Below are 21,695 nucleotides of genomic sequence, written 5' to 3' on the forward strand. Positions count from 1 at the left end.
CATTTTCAAACTGATCTCTCCCTCTCAGCTGTAAAGTTATAGATTTATTAATCAATATATTACGGTACCCAGCAATATGCCATTCATCTTAGTGTTTACTTCTTCACAGGTTATTCTATCTCTAGCGGAAGCCAAAATCACAGGCACTACATCAAGAGCAGTGTGTCGAAAGCTCTCAGCCATCGGAAGAAGAGTACTGTCCATAGAATCAGTCGCAACTTACCAAGGTTTTACTGTCCTCTTCTCTCCAACTATAAACCTTCTACTGTTGTTATTGTCTTAATAGTGAAATAGATTTTTAATGTCATTGATAGATGAGTGGGACAAATCATATCATCACTTTATGGAATGTAAAGGCTCGCGGTCAAGCTCAGTTGAGAACCATACATATGACCAGCGCATGGCCAGACATTATTCTTCAGAATCTCATGAAGATGAGGAGCATATGGTTAAACAACGGCGAAGAGTCTGCAATGGGTCCTTCCGCTCTGGGAGTGTGGATGGATATCACAGTGGTCCAATGTCCTGTTCGTCTCAGAATAGCGCACCCATTTTTAGGATGAGCCAAGAGGTGAGGTGGAGGAGATCACGGAGTGCCCTCAACCGATCCTGCTCAATTCCTGACTCCAACAACCCCCCTGTGTTCTCAACTCCATCACACACAAACCTGAGCATGATGGTAGCAGACTTGTCAGAGATTGGAGGAGAGGAGAGTATGATGATGCAATGGGAGGACCATATGCCGAAGGAAACACACAAGAAGTCTGCACAGGATGAAGATTCAGGTGGAACAGAGGAAAGTTTCAGCCACGCTATAGACTCTGTAAATAGAATAAGTAATGACACCCTTGCTCATCTCAGCTTTGATGCAGATCCAGATTGCACAGGTCAAAATGTAGTTGGAAGGGAGGAAACCCCTGTGCTCTTCACACGTGTAGATAAGGAGATAAACAATAGCAATTTGTGCTGTTCTAATCATATGACCAAAAGCATGCTGTGCCTCAATGAGGAATCTCAGGACGAGGTAAGATGTAGATTCAGAGTCTGTGTTTTATAATGAGATATTCTTTCCGTTTCTTTGTGATTTGGCATATTAGGTGCTAAGCAGTTTATTATTGCACATTTGGAAAACTGTTGTACTGGCTTTTATTTGCAGTGGGTCCCTCTGCGGAAACTGTTGTCGCACTGTACACGGCCGTTGTCTGTGAATGATTTGTGGGCACTGTGTTACACCTGCCTGTCTACACTGCAAACCTACACTGATTTCCCAGGTTAGTCCTCCACAGGGAATAGATGTATAGTGCTTCCTGGAATTAAAGGCCAACCCAGGAAATGTTGAGCTTAAAAGAAAATCAAACTCATACTTATTGGTTTTCAGTATGCACAGTAATCCTTGGCAGTGCCATAGAGGATTGTAGGTATATGTGGAAGAGTTCATGAAGATTTAGGATGAATTATCATAGCATCACCTTGTACTCTAGCAATTTTACACAGGATTTGTAGCAGCACTGAAAAAAAAAAACACCTGAAAGTAGCCTACTTTGTGCATTTGCATGTGAAATGCATGTTTTTTTTATTTGTTTTGAAAGATTACCTATGCCTGGACTCTGTGTACGTGGGCTGTGATGGAGAGTTGCTGTTCCTTTTGCCGAAAAACACAGGTACTTCTTTTCACAGCACACTGGTGATGACAGAGCATGCAAACATAATAGACATGTATGGAATAATGGAAAGATTAAAATTTAATCATAAGTTAATCACAAATAATTGTGGTAATTTAATCACAATTGCATGTACAGTGGCTACTCAGGTCATTATATTCATTAGATATAAATTAAAATTGAATTAGTATAATCTGTCAGTGCCTTTTATAGGATATCATGGCACACCCTAGACTCATAGATGTGTCTAGACTTTTTCAATATTTGAGATCTATAGGTTAGGGTGCTTAGGTTTGTCAATATGTAATAGTTCTAAGTGACAACAACTAAGTGACTAAGTGACGTGACATACGGCCAAGTACGGTGACCCATACTCAGAATTTGTTCTCTGCATTTAACCCATCCAAAGTGCACACACACAGCAGTGAACACACACACACACACACACACACTGAACACACACCCGGAGCAGTGGGCAGCCATTTATGCTGCGGCGCCCGGGGAGCAGTTGGGGGGTTGGTGCTTTGCTCAAGGGCACCTCAGTCGTGGCCGGCCCGAGACTCGAACCCACAACCTTTGGGTTACGAATCAGACTCTCTAACCATTAGGCCACGACTGCATTGGAATAATTTTTAACACTCCTCTCCCACAGAATCCAATTAAACACGACATACTATTCCATATCATATCATACCATACAATATATAATACATTTCACTAATCCAGAGTGACTAATCCCTGTCTCCATTGTGCACGCTTGGTGATCAACTGGTTATCATCTTTACCCTACCTGTTTTTTTGCTTGTTAAGCTGCTCGACTGCTTGGTAGCTAACACTATATGTGACATTATAAGTTTTGACTTATACTGCTGTCCCTTGCTCTCCTGTTACAATGAATTATACTGATTCATTGTATTTATTGTAAAATTAAATCTGCTGATGGGTATAATGTCTGAGAATGTCTTGGTCTTTAAGTACTGTTGTGGCAGTGTCTGTTTTTCAAGGCCCATATTCAGTGCTACAGGCATACAGTCTTTTCTTTTATAATTTGTAGGATCCAACGATGTCTTTTATGTAGCTCCAGAATTCCAGGAACATGGTATTATAACAGAAAAGGTGAGTTTGAGTGGTAACCGTGTTTTATAGTGAATTGTCAGCTAATGCTTTTTTTAACTTTTAAATGCTAGGGTTTGCAAGTAAAATGTGTTTTGTTCCTTCCTAGGCCTGCATTTATGGAGTAGCAGCTATTTTGTGGGCCACAGCTAAATTTCATTTGTCCCCTAATCAGAAGCTAGCTATGCCAAGAAAACTCAAGAGGCTTCTGCTTGAGATGGCCAAAAAAACTCCTATTGAAAGGCCATCTATTGTTATGGCAAAAAAGGTAATAAACAAATTTAAGTTAATTGCATGCGTTTAATATATTTCTTCATATACTTATATGAAAATCTCAGTTCTACATCACATTAATTAAACAGGTTTTATATAATTAATAATTATATCTTCATATTTCATTGAAGCAGCATGTATAGATACAATGGTTTAAATACTCGTATTTCTCTCATGCTGCATCAGATTTGTCGGGATTATCTGTCACGTCAGGGGACTGATGCTGAGACTGTGTGGACACATCTAATCAACAGACTTCATAGGGTATGAATTAGCATATAGGGTTTCCAGGAACCTTAAATATCAAATTAAGGGAAATATGAAATATTGTAGTCCTCATTAAAGCTGTAGTCAGTTCATTTTAAAATTAATAAATAAAGTAAAAAAAATAAGAATTTTTATTTTTCAAATCATGGTATACAATGATACCAACTGTTTATAACAACACAAAATACAATAATTTGAATGGCTTAAAGGTTAATCTGTAAAGATCACTGACTGCAGCTTTTATAAGAAATGCTCCATATACCCCCTTTTGGCATCTTTTTTTTTTTAAATGAAGAAAGAAAGAAAAGAAAGAAAACTTTTAAAAAGTGTTAGTATCACAATCTGCTTGTTCTTGTTCGGGTCTTGTGGTGTGTATACTTTAATGTTAACACAGCATGAAACATCATAGAAATATAGTAAATATAGTCAAATAATATAACAAATAATTTATCACATGGAGTGTTCCTAATTTTTATATGATTTAATTACTGTGTAAACTGGTTACTTACACTTGTTTTATTGTGTAATTTTAGGCATCCCATAGGATTAATAACGAAGAACGTTTCCCAGATGTGGGCCCATTAAAAAACACATCTACACCTGAGAGGAAAACTGGTACATTTATACTCTGACTCTGTCTTTACTGGTTAAAGCTCATTACATTCCGTATTAGTACATGAAGAGTAGCTAATCCTTCTCTAGGAAATATAAATCTATCTGAATTGCTTAGATTTATTTATTTCCTCTAATCTAGTAAATTTAAATTCAAATATTGTTGAAATGCTTTTGAAAACCCAAATTACTTTGATCAAGTTTGATTACATTGGGGTTGGACCCCTGCTGGAATGGAGATCTTATAGATTATATCTTTCAATGTGGAAATCTTTAACTATACATTATTAGCATGTTTAATACAACATTTTAAATCTTTATTTTAAATATTAAACATTTATTTTCTGTATAAATACATGTTCCATTTCTTTATGTTGGTGTTTGCAGGTTTCATCCCTCTGGGTCATGATGTAAGGTTGGCCCCTGTATCTGGTCCTCTTCCCCAGAGCAACTCACTCTCTATGACAGCAAGGCTGCCTGAGGCTTTTACTTCTTTAGCGACCCACTTTACTCCTATAGTAGTGGCTCAGGAGGATGTCGAGGAAGAGGAAGGCATAGACAGGTAAGCCACTGAATTTTACTTTATAGTGTGATGGTAACAAGTAAGCTAATTAGTTCCCGACCCCATAAATGAACAATTGCATACTAACCAATCTGACATGAAAAAGATTTGTAGTCCATAGTATAATTTTGCATTTTATAATGTGCCAAATCTTAATGTGCATTTTCTAAGAGATCTGACTACTTATTTTCATTGTGTCAAAGTGTCCCCAGTGAAATTGGAATTGAAAATGAGGTTGAGGACCTGACCACTGACACAGTACTTCATCAAGAAAGCTGGTTGCAGGGAGAGCAAGAGGATGACAATTGCTCATCCTTGTCTAGTAGCACAACTGTTTTTACCTCTTCACCTCACACCGACCTCCAAACAGCCTATCCAGTGTCAAACAGCCAGATTCTGCCAACCTGTCCTAGCGTCTCATGCTCTGCTGGCATTTACAACAACTTCCTCCTACAGCAGGACCCTCAGAGTGGCCGCCTGACACTGTTTCCTGTTCACGTAGCTGTTTCTCAGCCAATCACAGGCATAGATCTTAACCTGCAATTGAGAGCAGATTCAGAATCTGACTCAAGAACTCAAAACACTGGGCATGATATGTATCGTGTAACCAAGAATGGAGAATCTGCTCACCATTTCACATCTCCTTACCACAAGGACAGCAAAAGCAACATTCCAAATAATAGAGCTCACCTGAATATCACTGAGCCTTCTCAGAATACCAGGGTATTGAGCACTGTACAGCAGAGCCAGCCTGTCCTGCAGCAGGTCATTGGTCTTATCAGAGAGGAGTTTGCCTTTGACTGTTATCTGGATAATGGACCAGAGGAGCTGGTAATGGGTAATTGAATTATGTTTTTCTGATTAAGTCAGCCATGTCTTCATGCAAATGCTGAGAGCTTTCTTGTTTGATAATAGAGCTAATATTTCAGGGCATAGTGCTCTCTTGTGCTTTGCTGTGGAAATTAGATTAGGGCTTTAGATTCTCAAGCATAATACCTTTTTTATTGCTTTAAAGAAAATTGGCTCACATTTCTCAAGCATATTAAGCTAATTAAGGATCTATTTAATTAAGCTGTAATTACATCATTAATTTTACTATAACTACACTATGACCAAAAAAGGGTACAGTTAATTGGAGCCATTGCATATTTTATTATTTGATGTCACAGAATTAATGTATTATTATTATTATTATTATTATTATTATTATTGCTGTTTGTTGTTAATAATAATACTTATTATTTTTCATTATTATTATTATTATTATTATTATTATTATCATTTTGTTTATTTTGTTTATTTTAAATGGGATTTTAGCAATTAATTGATTCTCTTGTAACCTTGCTGTGTATATTGGTCATTTTTATATTCTCTGTTTCTAGGAGAGTACATCCTTTCTTTAACAAACCTGCACTTTGAGACCTTCTGTAGAGCAATAGTGGAGAAGTTCGGTGATCTCCACTGGGATAAAGACCTGCTACGATTGCTGCACTGTCTTGTTAATCAAGATCCCTCTTTCCTGTAAGTAGCAGGTAACTTATTGCATGTGCCAGACTTTACAAAACCACTTTTTATGTTAACTTATTTATTGTTTATTGTCTTTAAAGACAGTACTGGAATATCAGTATTTGATTCAGATCATTATGATAAAACCATTATTTTATTATTGCCAAGCCATTCAGGTCACAACCAATAGCAGACACTCACTTTTTCTGTATATCGACTTTAGAACCACTTAAATTGGTTAGCTTGGTTGTGCTCTATGAATTTTAATTTACTCCCAATGAGAATTGCAGAATACATACTTAGGATACTGAACCCTCCTCTACCCCATTCTACTCATCATTAGCATGCATACTAGAATCATTTCAAAAAGCACTTCACCCAGTCCTTATCCAAGCTAATGGGTCCCTATTTTAACACAAGAGCCTGGGCTTGGGACTAACAAGAAGACACTTGAGCTTGTTTCAAGGCTTGGAAGGGTTTGTAGAAGCCAGATGTATACATAGAGGAAGCCAGATGTATTAACAGAGGAGAGAAAGCCATGCAGTTGATGCTGTGCGTGTCTATAATTTGTTTCCAGAGGGGTCACATGAGGGAGAAGAGTTACAATGAGGGTGTGTAGCATGGAGGATAGAGCATAGTCAGACACAATAGACCCTTTCTGCTGGATGAATCACATGACACTCAGGCCCTTTTCTGTGTAGGCTTAGAGGGCTGGGATTATGAGATGATGGAGGGAGAGAAGCAGAGAGTAAAAGTCACAGTTCTGTTTCTAACTGAAACTGCAAACTCTTGTAAAGAGATTTCTAAGGATTTAGGATGGATGCCAAGAGAATACTCGAGTGGCATGTTACCTGCTTTCTAACTGGTATGTTTTGCTGTAGTTACTGGTCAATTATCTTCAACTAGCTGTTATTTGTTTCTGCTTCATTTAAAAGGAAGAATCCTAATTTCTAAACAAAACTGCAATCATAGTCATATACTGTAAATACAGGTTATTATTTGTGTTCAAATTGCTTAGGTTTGTCATTTTGTCCATTGCCAGTTTTATAAAAAGGGTGTTGTTTTTTTTCTAAAAATGTGTTAAGTCATGCTCTGCTTTATATAACTGATTGCACTGTTCTGTGGTCTGTGCCAGGTACTCTGTATGTTACATAGTTTTTTGTTGACATTTTCAATTGTTCATTGATTAGGCAATCAAATGCCCACAATTAATGTATAATGATATTCCAAGCACCTAGAGAGTCAAAGTCCTGGAAAGTTATTTGCAGCTTTAATAGTCATATTCACCCATCTTTGTTTTACACTTGAAGAAATGACCAAAAAACAGTGTTTCAAGTGATCCAGAACATCAACCACAAAAAGCTTAAAAAAAGAACACTATATACACACTTGTTAAGGTCTAGCTGATATTATATGGTTTAAAATGTGCTTTAGTTGTGATTCTTGTCATGTCTCCACCCTGTCTTGGCAGATTACCTGATTGTGTGTGTTTTGTATCAGTTCCCTACATGTGTTTTTTTTTTCTGGTCTTTGTTCTAATCCCCACTAAGGACTTTTTCTTTGATTAGCCCTAATCTACACTATGCTAAGCATATAGTTTTTCCTCTTGTCATCTCAAGCATTTTCGTGGTTGATTATTAGGCATATATATTTTACATATAGTATGTGTGTAAGTCTGAGGTATTGTTTATAGGATAAAGCAGGTATGACTAGATGTCTGATTATTATGATGTGGTGACGCCAAGAAGAGATCTTAATTGAGTCCTGATTGAAACCTTTTTGCGAAACCTTTTTGAGAAGTAGCCTTGTAAAGGAAGTGAAGACCTGACAACAGCTCTTGCAGATTGTTGGGTATCTAGCGCTGTCAAATGCCATACACCCCAGTGCCTCACCCAACCAAGGTGCCAGCCTTCATGCAAGACTTCTTTTGATTCACCAGGTTTGAGGAAGGAAGATACTTTAATTCTATTATGTGTATGTTGAGTGAATGTTTACATTAGCCTGCTTGAATTTGGTGGGCGTATCACCTGCTGGAGATTTGAAAGACCTGCACTTCACTTTTCTTTTTCTCTTCATGTTTTTTCCTTCTCTCAGAGCATCTGTTGAAGACCCTTTATCAGATCAGGAGGAAAGGTCATTGACATCACCCTTGAATGCCAAGAGGTGTGAAGTAGAGAAAGAAGGCAACACAGAATGCAGTCAGCTTGACCACAATGCAAACAAGTGCCATGTGCCAGAAGAGAGAGAACATAAAGGAACTAGACAACAAATCAAAGAAGAAACTAAAGATAAACAAGGACACATAAGAACGGGTAGAAGAGGAGAAGGAAATGCAGCTAATGAGATCAGGAACCTGCAGAAAGAGACTCAACCAATCACGAAGTGTCATTTTAATGACAGTGCAGGTAGGTGTGGCAACAGTGATATTTGTCACGACAAAGGTAAACCTAAGTAGTTTTTTTTAGCAAGAGGATGTATTTACATCTTTGTGATTTGAATTAACTGTGGAGTGACTCTATAAATGCACCAGTGTTCTGTTAGATGAACTTATAATGGATGAAATGTTTTCAGTACTGCCAGACACACACAGTAGCCTGAATGCTTCTGTCTAACTGAAAGTTTCTCTGGAAACACTTGGAGAGTGAACATTACTCTTCTTTCTCTTCCTCCCCCTCCCCTCCCCCCTGTTTTTAATAACACACTTACATGATGTTTTTTCTGTTCTTTTTGCATATCATTAATAGTATCGGCTAGATAACACCTGGATAACAACCCATCATATCGTAGTGGTACTGTACATCAAATCACAGTTTTAAACACGATAAATTTGCTGTTATTTAAGAAAGAAAATGTCTTTAGCTGCTTGGCGGTGTTCTGCAGGAAGACATTTATGTAACATTTATGAAAGGAACCTCTAGCGCAAGCGCTTTGTAACAGTAACAGGTAAAACGGTTCCTCTTCAGCCACAGGCAGTCTAAATACAGAATGTTGTGTTTTGACATTGCTTTGTAATATATTCTCTATAATAAGGTAATTGATAAGAGCAAAGTTGTTCCACAACAATAAATATAACTTTAAACTGACAAAAAGTGTCATGATATAAACAAACAATCATTGGAAATTGCAGTACTATAAGATTGACAAACACTTGTTACCTGTTTGGAAAGTATTTAGGATATCACACAAGTTAAGTTTAATTATTTTGTCACACACACTTCAACACACTAATCCAGATTAGTTTTGTTTTTTGCTCTAGTTTTGAGCGAACTCAGTATGGACGTGGCGAGCAGCAGCTGTCCAGTAGATGGAGCTGAAGTGTGTAGGTGTAGTGATGATCCTCTGTGCCAGCATTCTGAACTGGGGGAGAGTATAGACACACAGCTTTCCCTGGACTGCTCAGATACAGAAATGGATGATTCTGACTCAGTGATGTCAGACAGGACAGTGTCCTCCTGCTCAGCCTTTCAGGGCCCTCTGTGCCGCCCTACATGGGCCCTGGCTCTGTACGGAGAAGACTTCTTCAGTCAAGAAGTGGTGGAGTATGCTTACAAACTTGGCAGTCACACTGACTCACCAAGCTTGGAAGATAAATCACAGGTAGGAGCTACAGTGCAAGATGACACTGTTATGTAATAACCTGTTGTGGTTAAATGTAAAATTTTGCTTACTGGCTTTGTCTTCTGTCCTAATTTTTTTTAAATGTTTGATTAATGCTAACTGTACTAAAAGGAGCCACCATTCTTAGACCAAGAATTTTACCAGGTATGTTTTATTTAATTAAAAAAATAGTTTGCTCCAATAAAATCAATTCTTTAGATATGACCTTAGTATTATAAGGATCTGTCTTTCATATATTATTCTAAGGCCAAGATATGTTAGGCAAATTATTTATTATATTTATTTTCAGTGCTAGAATTGCTAATCAAGGTTACCAGGCATTTATACGCAATATTTGCTGTGGTCATACAATATGATCATAATATACATATGATGTGTGTGCTTAGACTGTTACTAAAAGAGCTGAGTGCTTTGATTATTATGATGAGAGCTTTGAATGGCTCACCGGTCAGACAGTAAGAACTCTACGGGAGGACAGAAGCTACAGCTGAGCTCCACACACACCTCCTGCTTCAAAGCACTAGCCATCAATGATGTTACCATAGTGAAGGGTACAGATACAGCAAAGCACTGAACCCAGATTTAGAACTCAGTAACATACCAGTACCCAGTAACATACCGGTATCTGCAAACACATCATGCTCCTTTTGTTGTCTTTTAGGATCACTGTGGATCTTTTAATGCCGGCTGTTTCTTACCCCACTCTGAGATCTCAGATTTCTGCTCAGCCTTATGGACTGAACTGTTAATTTTTATCTGTAATTTCCTGCAGGAACTTCACCAACAACTGATGATTGAGAGCAGAAATTTAAAGAAGACCAGAAACTTTTACCACAAACTAATTCAGCAACAAAGGAAAAATAAAGGTATGGCAAACTGTATCATAGAAAAGGGGCAATAATACTGTTTTGTATAATTTTTAAAACATAATGCTTTGTTGTTGTTTTTTTGCAGGTTCAGAAGCAAGGGTGATGCTCTCTAAACTGAGGGCCCAGTTTGATGAACTAAGAACTAAAGTAGAGTTCCTTGACTCTGTAAGGCAATATCTCCAGGTAGGTCCTTAAAGATTCTATGTCACATGTTTTTCATGCTGGTCACATATTGATAAAACACGTGGCCATCCAGTTCTAGTCTCTAAAATAGATAGGCTATTGAAACAATTTTGGAATTATGAAAAAACCCTGGAACAAGAGACAGATCAGATGCTGTGGTATTATTTTATGCGGTATTGTGTTTTATTTTAAAAATGGAAAACACTTATTACTCACCAACCATTTTTCTCTGTATTGAAGTTAATAATCTCTGCTTATCAGAGAAAACTCAGTGCCTGTTACAAAAGCACTGACACTGGAGACTAACTTCCATGAATGTTAAATAAATAACTTGGAAAAGAAAACTTCAGCATATCAATGATTATATATTCTGTATAGTTTAACATGTTAAATAACACATTTTAATCTTAGATTAACTCCCTATTAACTACCTATCCTATTATTATAGAACTGATTAGAGTATTAAAACGAGCACATTGACATAAGCCTGTGATTTGAATTACCACTGTAATTTTTGTCAGATTCAAGATGTTATAGAAAATTAATTAGCACTTCCTGACTAAACATATTCGAGAATTCAACAGCATGGTGGTATATTATAAACCCTGCGTAAAATGGTAGGAAATTCAGATAAACTAAACATCTAAATATTTTGGATCTAAACGTTTTCTAATTATTTTTTGAATGAGCAAGACCTCATATAACACCTGATTTGTTATGTAGCCTAATTCCATTACAAAAGTATTCCCATGTTGCATCAACACCATAATCTGTTTTGCAACTTAAATATACACCCATAGAGAAATTGCAAATTCTCCTAACTAATGACTACTGATATATATAGATGTGTTGCTGAGGCACTCTGACATTTAACCTCTTACGGGCCAGAAGTGACCACTAGGGGATGGCCCAGAAACAAGCTTCAATTCAACTTTAAAGCATCAAATCCTCCAAAAACACGAAAAAACCTATTTACCTAGTAAAATTTATACTCTCAATAATTTTTTAAGCCCACACACAAAGCACAATATGATTCCCAGCCTTCATACAATTAGAAAAAAATTTCGGACAAAACTGACCTAGGTGGCGCTAGACCGGTTTTTCCCTTACCTTTAGACGCGTCTCTTTCTTCACTGGGGTAATATATTCCAACACAAATAATCCACAAAAATCCACACAGGTCCAAGGAATTGAAATCTGTAAGCATTTTAATCCAAAACGCTCTGGTCGCGCCGCAAATATTCCGTTAGTGTTCTGAAAACTGGAAACAGAAGTGCGCCATCATCAAGTTTTGCCGCTCTAACTCCTAATTGGGATATCCAAAGTCTACGTCATATTTATAGCCCAGGTCCTAACGAATCAAATAAGCCCTCATTTGAGCCAATCGGTGCTTGTATGGCAGAGATAGACGGCTGAGAAGCCAATGGTGGCATGACCTAATTTTTGGGAACCCGCCTTTGACTGACAATTACTCCTTCCAATAGCAATGAAATGGGCTGGGACCTATACAGCCGTTTAGCCAATAAGCAGACGATTCCAACGGTATGCGACATGCCGTATGTTCTTTGACTGTGTCTGCGTGAACTGGATGCGCAGAAGAATTCTTGCGTAATCCCTGACCTTTTGTCCCTCTCACAGCTCAGGGTGTCAAGTTACAGGCCTGTTTTCACACCAGAGTGATAGAGAGAGAGTCTAGGCTTATTTATGGCTTGTCAGACTGAGCCTGCAGCCTTTTATTTCAAAGTTATATAGTAAACAAGTACACAAAAACGCTGCACCCGACGACCAGGGCCGTAGAAAAATATTCATATAAAATCCATTTTTGGGTCTTTTGACTTGAATTTTTTTTTGGTGAAAGCCAAGACATGTGGCTATGACTCTCAGTTGTTGGTTTGTCCCTAACATGTTCCAGAAAAATAAGATTAATCAGTTTATCAGAAAAACAACCCAGGCGGACAGGAAAATCTGCATTCAAACCCCTGTAACTTTGTGCCAGTAAGGCCTAGAATCAATCTAGAGAATCTCTTCTTTCAAATGAGACCAGGCTCACCCCTGTGTGTCAAAGTATGTGGGAGCTGTACCACTTTTTGTTGGACAATGGATATAGGTGGAGGTCCATAAGAGGTTTTAAGGCAGGATGTTGCCAGTACGTTTCGGAATTAGTTCTTTAGCAAGATCACTTTAATTACTTATATAAACATGATTACACAAGCCCTGTACCCTGCACTGTAGTCCAGCTCATACACTGACCATAATGATGACTTACAGTATGTCTTTGCCAGGTGTTGTATGTAGATCAATGGGGTTTGCCACTTTCTCTGCTGCCATCTCTGGCTTCTTCTGGATCTTCTACAATAGACCTTAAAGCCACTGAAGATGCAACCATATTGAGTCTGGTGTGTGAGCAGCGCAGAACAAGAGGTTGTTGTCCCGTACTGGCTGGAACACCCAAAGGCCTGATGGCTCATTTATATTCCAGGTAGAGCAGAAAATAAGTGAAGTAGTTAGAGTGTTTTTGGTTATTCCTATGTTTTCCTATTGCTTTATTAGCTCATTCAAAACCTTATACCACAAATGTTTCTTGTAGTAAAAACAACGGCATCAACATTTTCTTTCCTTTTCCTGTATACTTGACTTATTTTCGATTACAGTGTCTGCATTACCTTAATTTTTATGCCTTGTAGAAGCATTTACCTTTATCATTATGTTCATAGTATCTTATCACTTGATAATTCCCCTAAAACAACATCACATTAAAGCTCCAGGAAAAAATATGAACTATATTATAAAGCAGGTCAGACATCTTTCAGGGAGCCCTTGTGATTGACTCTTACAGTGTTTTAGGATAAAACATTGCCTGCTTTATATATATTTTCCTCTTCCTTCTCTACTTCCTTCTCTATTTATATAAATCAAATTTCCCTGATAGTCACATACAACATTACAATTATTCTGTCCACTGTCTCCTAATGGTCTACTGTAAACTGATATTGAACTACAGGAAGTTGCACAGTCCAGTACACACCCCCATACACATCAACAAAGCTGTCATGGGAAGAGTCAGTAACTTGAAGTTTCTCTGTGTACACATCACACTGAGACTATCATTAGGCCTGCCTGTCAGAGAAACTCTATTTCCTGTGGAAGCTCAAGAAGTTTAGACTGGTTCCTTTACATCCTCACCAACTTCTACCACTGTACCACAGAGAGCATCCTGACTGGTTGCATCACTGTATGGTTTGGTGGTCACTCCGCCCACAACCATAAGGCTCTCCAGAAAGCACTAAGAACAGCTGAGCACATCATAGGTAACAGAGTCATACAGGACATATGAAGAAAGCTCACAAAGCCTAATTTTTCTCAGACAGGTTCTTAAATATACTGTATTTAATTTTTGTTCCCACTGACACTGAATCATATTACTTATCCACTGTACAAAGTAAAATGACACTACTGACCTTACTATTGCAGCCCTTTGACTTGTGTACACCAAAAATCTTTTTTCTCTCATTTCCCATTTATTTTTTTGTATATTGTGTTGTATTTATATTGTACACTACACAGTCAAAAGTGGACACCTGACAGTCACACACATATTTGGTTGTTTCCCAAATGTGGAAGTACAAATTTGTCTAGAAAGACTTTGTAGGCTTAGATTACCAAACCTGTTCCAGCATGACAATGCGCCTGTGCAAAAACCAAGGACATGGTTTGCCAAGGTTGGTGTGGTGTTTGCCAAGGTTGGTGTGGACCTCAACCCCACTGAACACTTTTAAGATGAATTGTGATGTTAAGTGGGGCACTTTATTTTTATTTTTTCCCTAGTCAGAGGTTTGAAATGATGATTTATGATCTTCAGTCAAATGCAGCATAAGTGGTACCAGGACGGAAATGTTTATATCAACGTTTCTTTCCTTCTCTGACAGAAATGCTCTTGTAGAAGGATACATCCAACACTTTCTCTATACATACCGCTACTTCTGTACTCCTGAGGAATTCCTCCAGTTTCTAATGGACAAGTTTAACAGCTCTGTAGTGTAAGCATCATGACATATCAATACCTTTAATTTTGAGAAATGTTATTTAATAGTTAATTACTAACATTTGCTATCCTGCTGTCTGTTATAAAATATGCATACAGAGCCAACAAGGACTTCACTACTGACAGTGCTAAGGTGTACCATCGCACCCTGGACCTCTTAGAGTGTTGGATTGAAGACAGACGATCAGTGGATTTTACCTTCAGCTGCTCCCTTCAAACAATCCTTGACAACTTCCTCACATCTGAGGTATTTTAAGGCTGCATCAATCATCAGTTTAATGCTGAATCACAACAGCCTTTCATGGCCTTCATGATGGTTGCTAGTCTATTGTCTTTGTTAGAGAATTACCAATGCAACTGCTATTGTTTTGTGGCTGCAGGTGGCTCCAGTGGACAGTCGTGGAGAGAGTCTTCTCACCATGCTACAAAACAGTCCCAAAAAGAGGCGGGGATGTGGGGTATCAAATCGTGGTGAGAGTCCAGCCAGCGGAAGGGAGGATCTTGATGTTCAGTCAGTTCAATCCTATTGCAGGAAATCTTCTGTTGATGATGCAGCAAAAAAGGTCAGCATGATAGTCCTATCCTCATTTTCCTTTAAAAAACTCATAATGGTGCTGTCCTGTAAATAGAATTATTATTCAAATTAACAGCAATAATAATAATAATAATAATAATAATAATAATAATAATAATAATAATAATAATAATAATAATAATAATGGGGGCATGGTGGCTTAGTGGTTAGCACGTTCGCCTCACACCTCCAGGGTTGGGGGTTTGATTCCCGCCTCTGCCTTGTGTGTGGAGTTTACATGTTCTCCCTGTGTCTCGGGGGTGTCCTCCTCGGGGGTGTCCTGGTAGGTTGATTGGCATCTCTGGAAAATTGTGTGAGTGTGTGAGTGAAGGAGAGTGTGTGGGTGCCCTGCGATGGGTTGGCACTCCGTCCAGGGTGTATCCTGCCTTGATGCCTGATGACGCCTGAGATAGGCACAGGCTCCCCGTGACCCCGTAGTAATAATAATAATAATAATAATAATAATAATAATAATAATAATAATAATAATAATCTTCATCATCATCATCATCATCATCATCATCATCATCATCACCACCACCACAATACTAATAACAACAACAATCATCATCATCATAATTATAATAATAATAATAATAATAATAATAATAATAATAATAATAATAATAATAATAATGTTCTTATATAATTCGTTGTTTGCAAAGTGCTTTATTTCTACTCATATTGCCAGTTATTTCCACTTGCGTGTTTATGTGTGTTACACACAGACTTTTCAGTGGCGTATATCCCGGGTGGTGGAGCCCCAGGTGAACCAACCTAAGGAGAAGGTGTACTCAATTGCTTCAGCACTGCCCCGACCCTGCTACAGTTCTGTGCTGAGCCAGATAACCAGAGTGTCTCTGAGGAATGAAGAGAGAGTGGCATTCAGTCAGACAGAGCACAGTCCCCTGAACACAGCACTACAGCTCACACTACTCCAACAGGTACCAAGAGAGCAGGAAGCTCTTGTTTTTCCACTCATTTGTCTTTGGTCATTCTTTGTTGCTCCTGGCTATTCCCAGAGTTAGAGGAGTATTTTTTTTTCATTAGCCATATAGCCAGTACAGAAGGTTCCATTAGGAAATTGTACATTGGGGCAAAGCTGGCAACATTTTTATATGCAATGCTACAGTATTTACATATCCAAACAATGAACTGTGAAAACACATGATGGCCATTTAGTGCTATGTGCCTTCCATCAAAAGTAACTTTGTGCTATTTTATTTTTTAACATAATTTGATATCGTAATCATTTCTTTAACAATGCAGTAGGAACAAACAGAAATATTCTTCTTTTTCTGATTATACAGGGTGAGAACTTTGCAATTGATTTTTGATGATGCTCTTACAGTGAAAGTGTTGATTTTCCCATCTTATTGTTAAAATTTTAAGCTTTTGTCAGTTAGTTTTTTAAGCATAAATCTCATTGCATCTGATATATAGTTTTTACCCAAGTAGAAGAGAAACAGAGCCAACATTTTATAGAGCAATACAAGCGGCTTTTCCATCCTGAACATTATAATGACATTGTACACCACCTTGACATAATACGCATCATCGAATGAAAATATTCTTGAGCTTCTATTGAACCTTTTATCAGATAGATTCCACTGTAGATTTGGTCATAAAAACAAAATTAACATAACTATTTCTGTAAGAATATTGCTCTTCTTTCTATTTCCCTTGTTATTAATAACTCACTTGCTAACCTCAACCACTAGAGGGAGACAAGATCTCTCTCTCTCTCTCTCTCTCTCTCTCTCTCTCACTTTCTCTCTCTTTCTCTCTCGCTCTTTCTCTCTGCTCATTTCTTTATTGATTTACTTCATCAAGTAAGTGTGTTTTGTTTCATCAGCATCTGTGCCTAAATTCCTCCATCTGTTTTGTCTCTAATTTAGGAAATATTCCAAGATTGTCACCCTGTGCATTTTCTCAACACCAGAGCACAGGGAGTGAAAGAAAGGGCAGGCAGCCTCTCCAAGTGAGTCACCCTTTTAGTCACTATCTGCATATTGCTTTAGTTATAAATCTGATGGTAGCAACATGTAGACCTTGTCTTATCGCTTTATATATAGACAGACATTCAGTGATTGTGTTCTTCATTTCAAACCTGATTGTTGCATATTCTGCATATTAGAATTTATCCATCTGTCATTAACCTCACCAGACCTGTTATACACGGTTTCAAAATCAATACTCACATTAAAGAACTACAAACAAAACTAGGAACAAAAAACACAACGTGACAATCTTCGATCATGATTGTTTATGAGAGAAATGTTTGATCTGGGGTTCCAATGAGCTGTTCATGATTAGGCCAAATAGGTAAAGAAAATAAGCCAGTACTGGAACATAAGCTGTTACTGGCACTCCTGCTGTATGTGAAGAAATGTGTGAGTGTTGGATAAGAGCCAGCAGTGACATGTGGGATATGCAGTGAAGTGTGATGCAAAAATCTTGATCTAAGCTTTTCCATTTTGACTGCATGGATGTGTATTGGATATGAAGCCTCTCATTTCCAATATCACATTTAAAATTGGTTGATGTTTTACTTTAAGATTCCCTTAAGTGCAGATATTTAACATATTAGTGTCAACAAATTAGACATGAATACACCTAAACTAACATTAATAAGATAAGAGATAGATAGATCGATAGATCGATAGATAGATAGATAGATAGATAGATAGATAGATAGATAGATAGATAGATAGATAGATAGATAGATAGATGGATTATTTATTGAATTAACCAAATAAAACAACAAACATCTGCATTAAGCAGTGTTAATACCAGCCATAATTATGCTTATTTATCTTTTCTGGACAGATCTGAAGCCCCACCCGTAGAGGGCAGTAGTTTGTTTGTGGGTGATGAGTCAGGGGCCTCTGATGGGCCTCTGCAACACCTCTTGAGATATGCAGAAAGCATCAGTAACTGGGTCTCAGCTGAGATTGTCATCACAGACTCAGTGAAGGTAATACTGTAATGAGCCAATAATGAATGTGCTAAGTTTGGGCACACTGTGTGTAGATCTGAAAGTATTAAATAGTTACTCACTATACAGATTGTTGGTCTAGTTATATAACATTCAAATATTCTACCTTCATCTTTTTAGTGCATGATACTAAATCTTAAATTTTGAATATATTCTTTAGAAAGTTTTGACCCAAATGTTGTTCTCAAAATGGAGATGTTGTTGTGCTTCCTTCTAAACCGGTCTCCAACTCAACTCTGTTGTTTAACTTTCCTTAGGAACTAAACTGAATTCATGTTTTTGTCTTTTAGGTTCAAACAGCCTTGCTTGGCAAGTTTCTCTCTATTGCTAAACACTGTTATGAGGCAAGAAACTTTGCTACGGCCATGCAGATTCTTGGAGGACTGGAGAATGTGATTGTCCGACAATTACCGGTAAAATTGGACAAAAATGACAGTAATATTGCTTTTGCATTTTCTCTTTCTCAAGCTAGGAACATTATGTTTGCAATATTAAATACAATTTATATTATCTCCATATTATTGAGTCTAGCTGTAAATTCCATATATTTCATACAGTTTACATGTTTTACTGCTACACAGAAAAAACAAACCTCCAGAGCTATATGTCAGTCAATATTTGTATTATTTTAATAGTGTCAGGACAAATAGCAAATTGGTTCATTTGTAGCTTGGAGGTAAGCTATTTTATTGACTAAGTAGTGAAGCAGCATCTATAATTATACCACAGTTTATTTTTAATCCATCATATTCCTGCTTGCCAATTAGTGGGAAGCATAGTTGACTGAAGATTATAAGCTGCTAATGAGTCAACATAATTGCACATAATTTTTTCTCTGTGCAGTCTCTGGTTTGATCTAATGATGGAGAAAGGGTTTTTTATTTTTCTCTTTTCACACATGCATAGATGAGTAAAATAAATAATATTATTATTGGGTTAAGTCCTGTGTTTTTTTTTTTTTGTAATTCAATATAAGATACTAAAATATACTGTTTACTCATAAGAAAATGTGGTAACTGCTAAAATGTTAAAAAAAAACTAAACAACTGCATAATCAGGCAATTTACATTCTCAGTGACAACTTTGAATGGTAAAAAACTATATTACGTTTTGGGACTGCTTTCACTTGCAGGCTTGGAAGCAGCTATCAGCAAAGATGTCAGATGTTCTTGAGGAGATCAGAGCAGTTCAGGTAAGAGAGAGAGCTTGGGGCTAGAGATAAAGATAGCATTTATGCTGAAACAGAAATATCTGGATTAACTGGATCTGGCTAACTCAAGGCTGATCTACTTCGTGTCTGTGTTGCAGGTGTTTTTGAAGAGTGACAGTCTGTGTCTGATGGAGGGAGAGAGAGGAAGGAGGCAGCCCACGCTACCAGATGCACACATCCTGGCTATGCACATACAACAGCTTGAGATTGGTGCCTTCACTTTGACTAACGGAGCGTACAAGTGGCCCAAGTTACGGTCAGAAACTGTGGCATTATTCAGATTTACAGAGACGTTACAGAGACGCATTTATAAAGATCCCAGATAATGTGTGCTAATGTGTGTGCATTGGGATCATCTTCCTATTAATCTGTGGGCATGCTGTAGGCGATTTACAAAGAATAATTGTGCAAATTACATCATGTGCCATGTACACACACAAGAATTTTAGTAATTGAACTAACGGTAATAAAACATAATACTAATCTAATCAAGATACCTTCTTGTCTGAGAACACATTTCCACAGATAGAACTCCCACTGGCCATATTAAGGTAGAAAAAATATATAAATTAGGTTTTTGCGTGCTCTCTTGGATCTTGATAGCTGTGCTGAGATCAGAGCTTTACGGGATTTCAGGAAGATTATAACTGAAAAGAGATTAAATGTGGTGAGATACATCAAATATGCAAGATAAAAGAGTGCATCATCTTTTCACTGGATTTGTATCCATTCTTTACGTGCACCATTTAAATGCTGTCAGTCTCAGGTGTGGACATTCCAGGGGAATCCAATATGAATCCAGCTTTCCAGTTGTGCTCATTTGAGCACACAATCACCAAGACTGGACTTTCAGGCTTAGTAATGCTTCAAGGTTATAACTAAAATAACGTCATCATTTTCTAGAACAAAAATAAAATGTCCCCTCCTGACCGAAAATTGTCCTCAAAACCAGGGTTGAGCATATGACATCATGTCAGTAAAATGTCACTTAAATCAACTTATGATCACTAATGCTGCTGACTAGATAGTTGCCAGCAAATCATGTCCATGTTTTGGGCAGTATTTGGGAGACACCCTTATCCAGAGCGACTTAGATTTGATCTCAACTGAGCAAGTGAGGGCTTAGGACCTTCCTAGGGGGCCCAGCAGTGGCAGCTTGGTGGACCAGGGATTTGAACTCACCTTTCCAATTGGTAGTCCTTAAACACTAGGCTACAACATCCCCCACATCTTTCCTACTTTGTAGCTCAAATAGACAGAGCTGATATTTATGTAATTCCAAGTTCAGACTTCCCACTGACAGGTTAAGTTGGACACTGTATAAATTAAACTATTAACCACATAGCTCAAACTAACAGACCTCTAGGAAATCATGGCCCAAAGTAGTATATATATATATATATATATATATATATATATATATATATATATATATATATATATATATATATATATGCATCTGGTACACATGTACATATAAATATATATACAGTACAGACCAAAAGTTTGGACACACCACCTTTTCAACAGGACAATGACCCCAAACACACCTCCAGGCTGTGTAAAGGCTATTTGACCATGAGGGAGAGTGATGGGGTGCTGCGCCAGATGACCTGGCCTCCACAGTCACCGGACCTGAACCCAATCGAGATGGTTTGGGGTGAGCTGGACCGCAGAGTGAAGGCAAAAGGGCCAACAAGTGCTAAGCATCTCTGGGAACTCCTTCAAGACTGTTGGAAGACCATTTCAGGTCTCTTGAAGCTCATGAAGAGAATGCCAAGAGTGTGCAAAGCAGTAATCAAAGCAAAAGGTGGCTACTTTGAAGAACCTAGAATACGACATATTTTCAGTTGTTTCACACTTTTTTGTTATGTACGTATATAATTCCACATGTGTTAATTCATAGTTTTGATGCCTTCAGTGTGAATCTACAATTTTTATAGTCACGAAAATAAAGAAAACTCTTTGAATGAGAAGGTGTGTCCAAACTTTTGGTCTGTACTGTATATATATAGGCTCCACAAAGCTGAAACTTTTATCACTGTCACTACATCCATCACAAAATGTTTACAATAACACACACACGTACATTGGTAGACATCTGTGGGGATCAAAGGTCATAGAGATTCTGAGCGAGTGGTAATGACACAGCTGGTGACTGTACATGTCGCTGTGTCCAGTTGGGTTCGCACATCCTGAGTGTTCAC

At 37.7% G+C, this 21,695-nt stretch overlaps 1 protein-coding gene across 3 annotated transcripts in view; it reads left to right on the top strand.

The window, feature by feature from the left end:
- LOC113661015 (kinase non-catalytic C-lobe domain-containing protein 1) overlaps positions 1-21,695 on the top strand; it is a 37,585-nt gene that overhangs the window by 13,055 nt on the left and 2,835 nt on the right. For 2 of the 3 annotated variants that reach the window (XM_047812796.1, XM_047812797.1), the window contains 26 exons: positions 110-227; positions 315-1,024; positions 1,157-1,271; positions 1,590-1,661; positions 2,716-2,777; positions 2,884-3,042; positions 3,234-3,311; positions 3,848-3,929; positions 4,314-4,488; positions 4,692-5,326; positions 5,871-6,009; positions 8,089-8,399; positions 9,251-9,591; positions 9,724-9,756; positions 10,385-10,478; positions 10,567-10,664; positions 12,947-13,143; positions 14,591-14,701; positions 14,806-14,953; positions 15,087-15,269; positions 16,009-16,224; positions 17,179-17,261; positions 18,110-18,257; positions 18,569-18,691; positions 19,411-19,470; positions 19,587-19,744. In XM_047812796.1, coding sequence (XP_047668752.1) covers positions 110-227; positions 315-1,024; positions 1,157-1,271; positions 1,590-1,661; positions 2,716-2,777; positions 2,884-3,042; positions 3,234-3,311; positions 3,848-3,929; positions 4,314-4,488; positions 4,692-5,326; positions 5,871-6,009; positions 8,089-8,399; positions 9,251-9,591; positions 9,724-9,756; positions 10,385-10,478; positions 10,567-10,664; positions 12,947-13,143; positions 14,591-14,701; positions 14,806-14,953; positions 15,087-15,269; positions 16,009-16,224; positions 17,179-17,261; positions 18,110-18,257; positions 18,569-18,691; positions 19,411-19,470; positions 19,587-19,744 — 4,649 coding nt within the window. The remainder of the gene's footprint in view (positions 1-109; positions 228-314; positions 1,025-1,156; positions 1,272-1,589; positions 1,662-2,715; positions 2,778-2,883; positions 3,043-3,233; positions 3,312-3,847; positions 3,930-4,313; positions 4,489-4,691; positions 5,327-5,870; positions 6,010-8,088; positions 8,400-9,250; positions 9,592-9,723; positions 9,757-10,384; positions 10,479-10,566; positions 10,665-12,946; positions 13,144-14,590; positions 14,702-14,805; positions 14,954-15,086; positions 15,270-16,008; positions 16,225-17,178; positions 17,262-18,109; positions 18,258-18,568; positions 18,692-19,410; positions 19,471-19,586; positions 19,745-21,695) is intronic. The other variant, XM_027174909.2, reaches the window with a different exon arrangement.

This window comes from Tachysurus fulvidraco, chromosome 4 (assembly GCF_022655615.1).
Source record: "Tachysurus fulvidraco isolate hzauxx_2018 chromosome 4, HZAU_PFXX_2.0, whole genome shotgun sequence".
Classification (NCBI taxonomy): domain Eukaryota; kingdom Metazoa; phylum Chordata; class Actinopteri; order Siluriformes; family Bagridae; genus Tachysurus; species Tachysurus fulvidraco.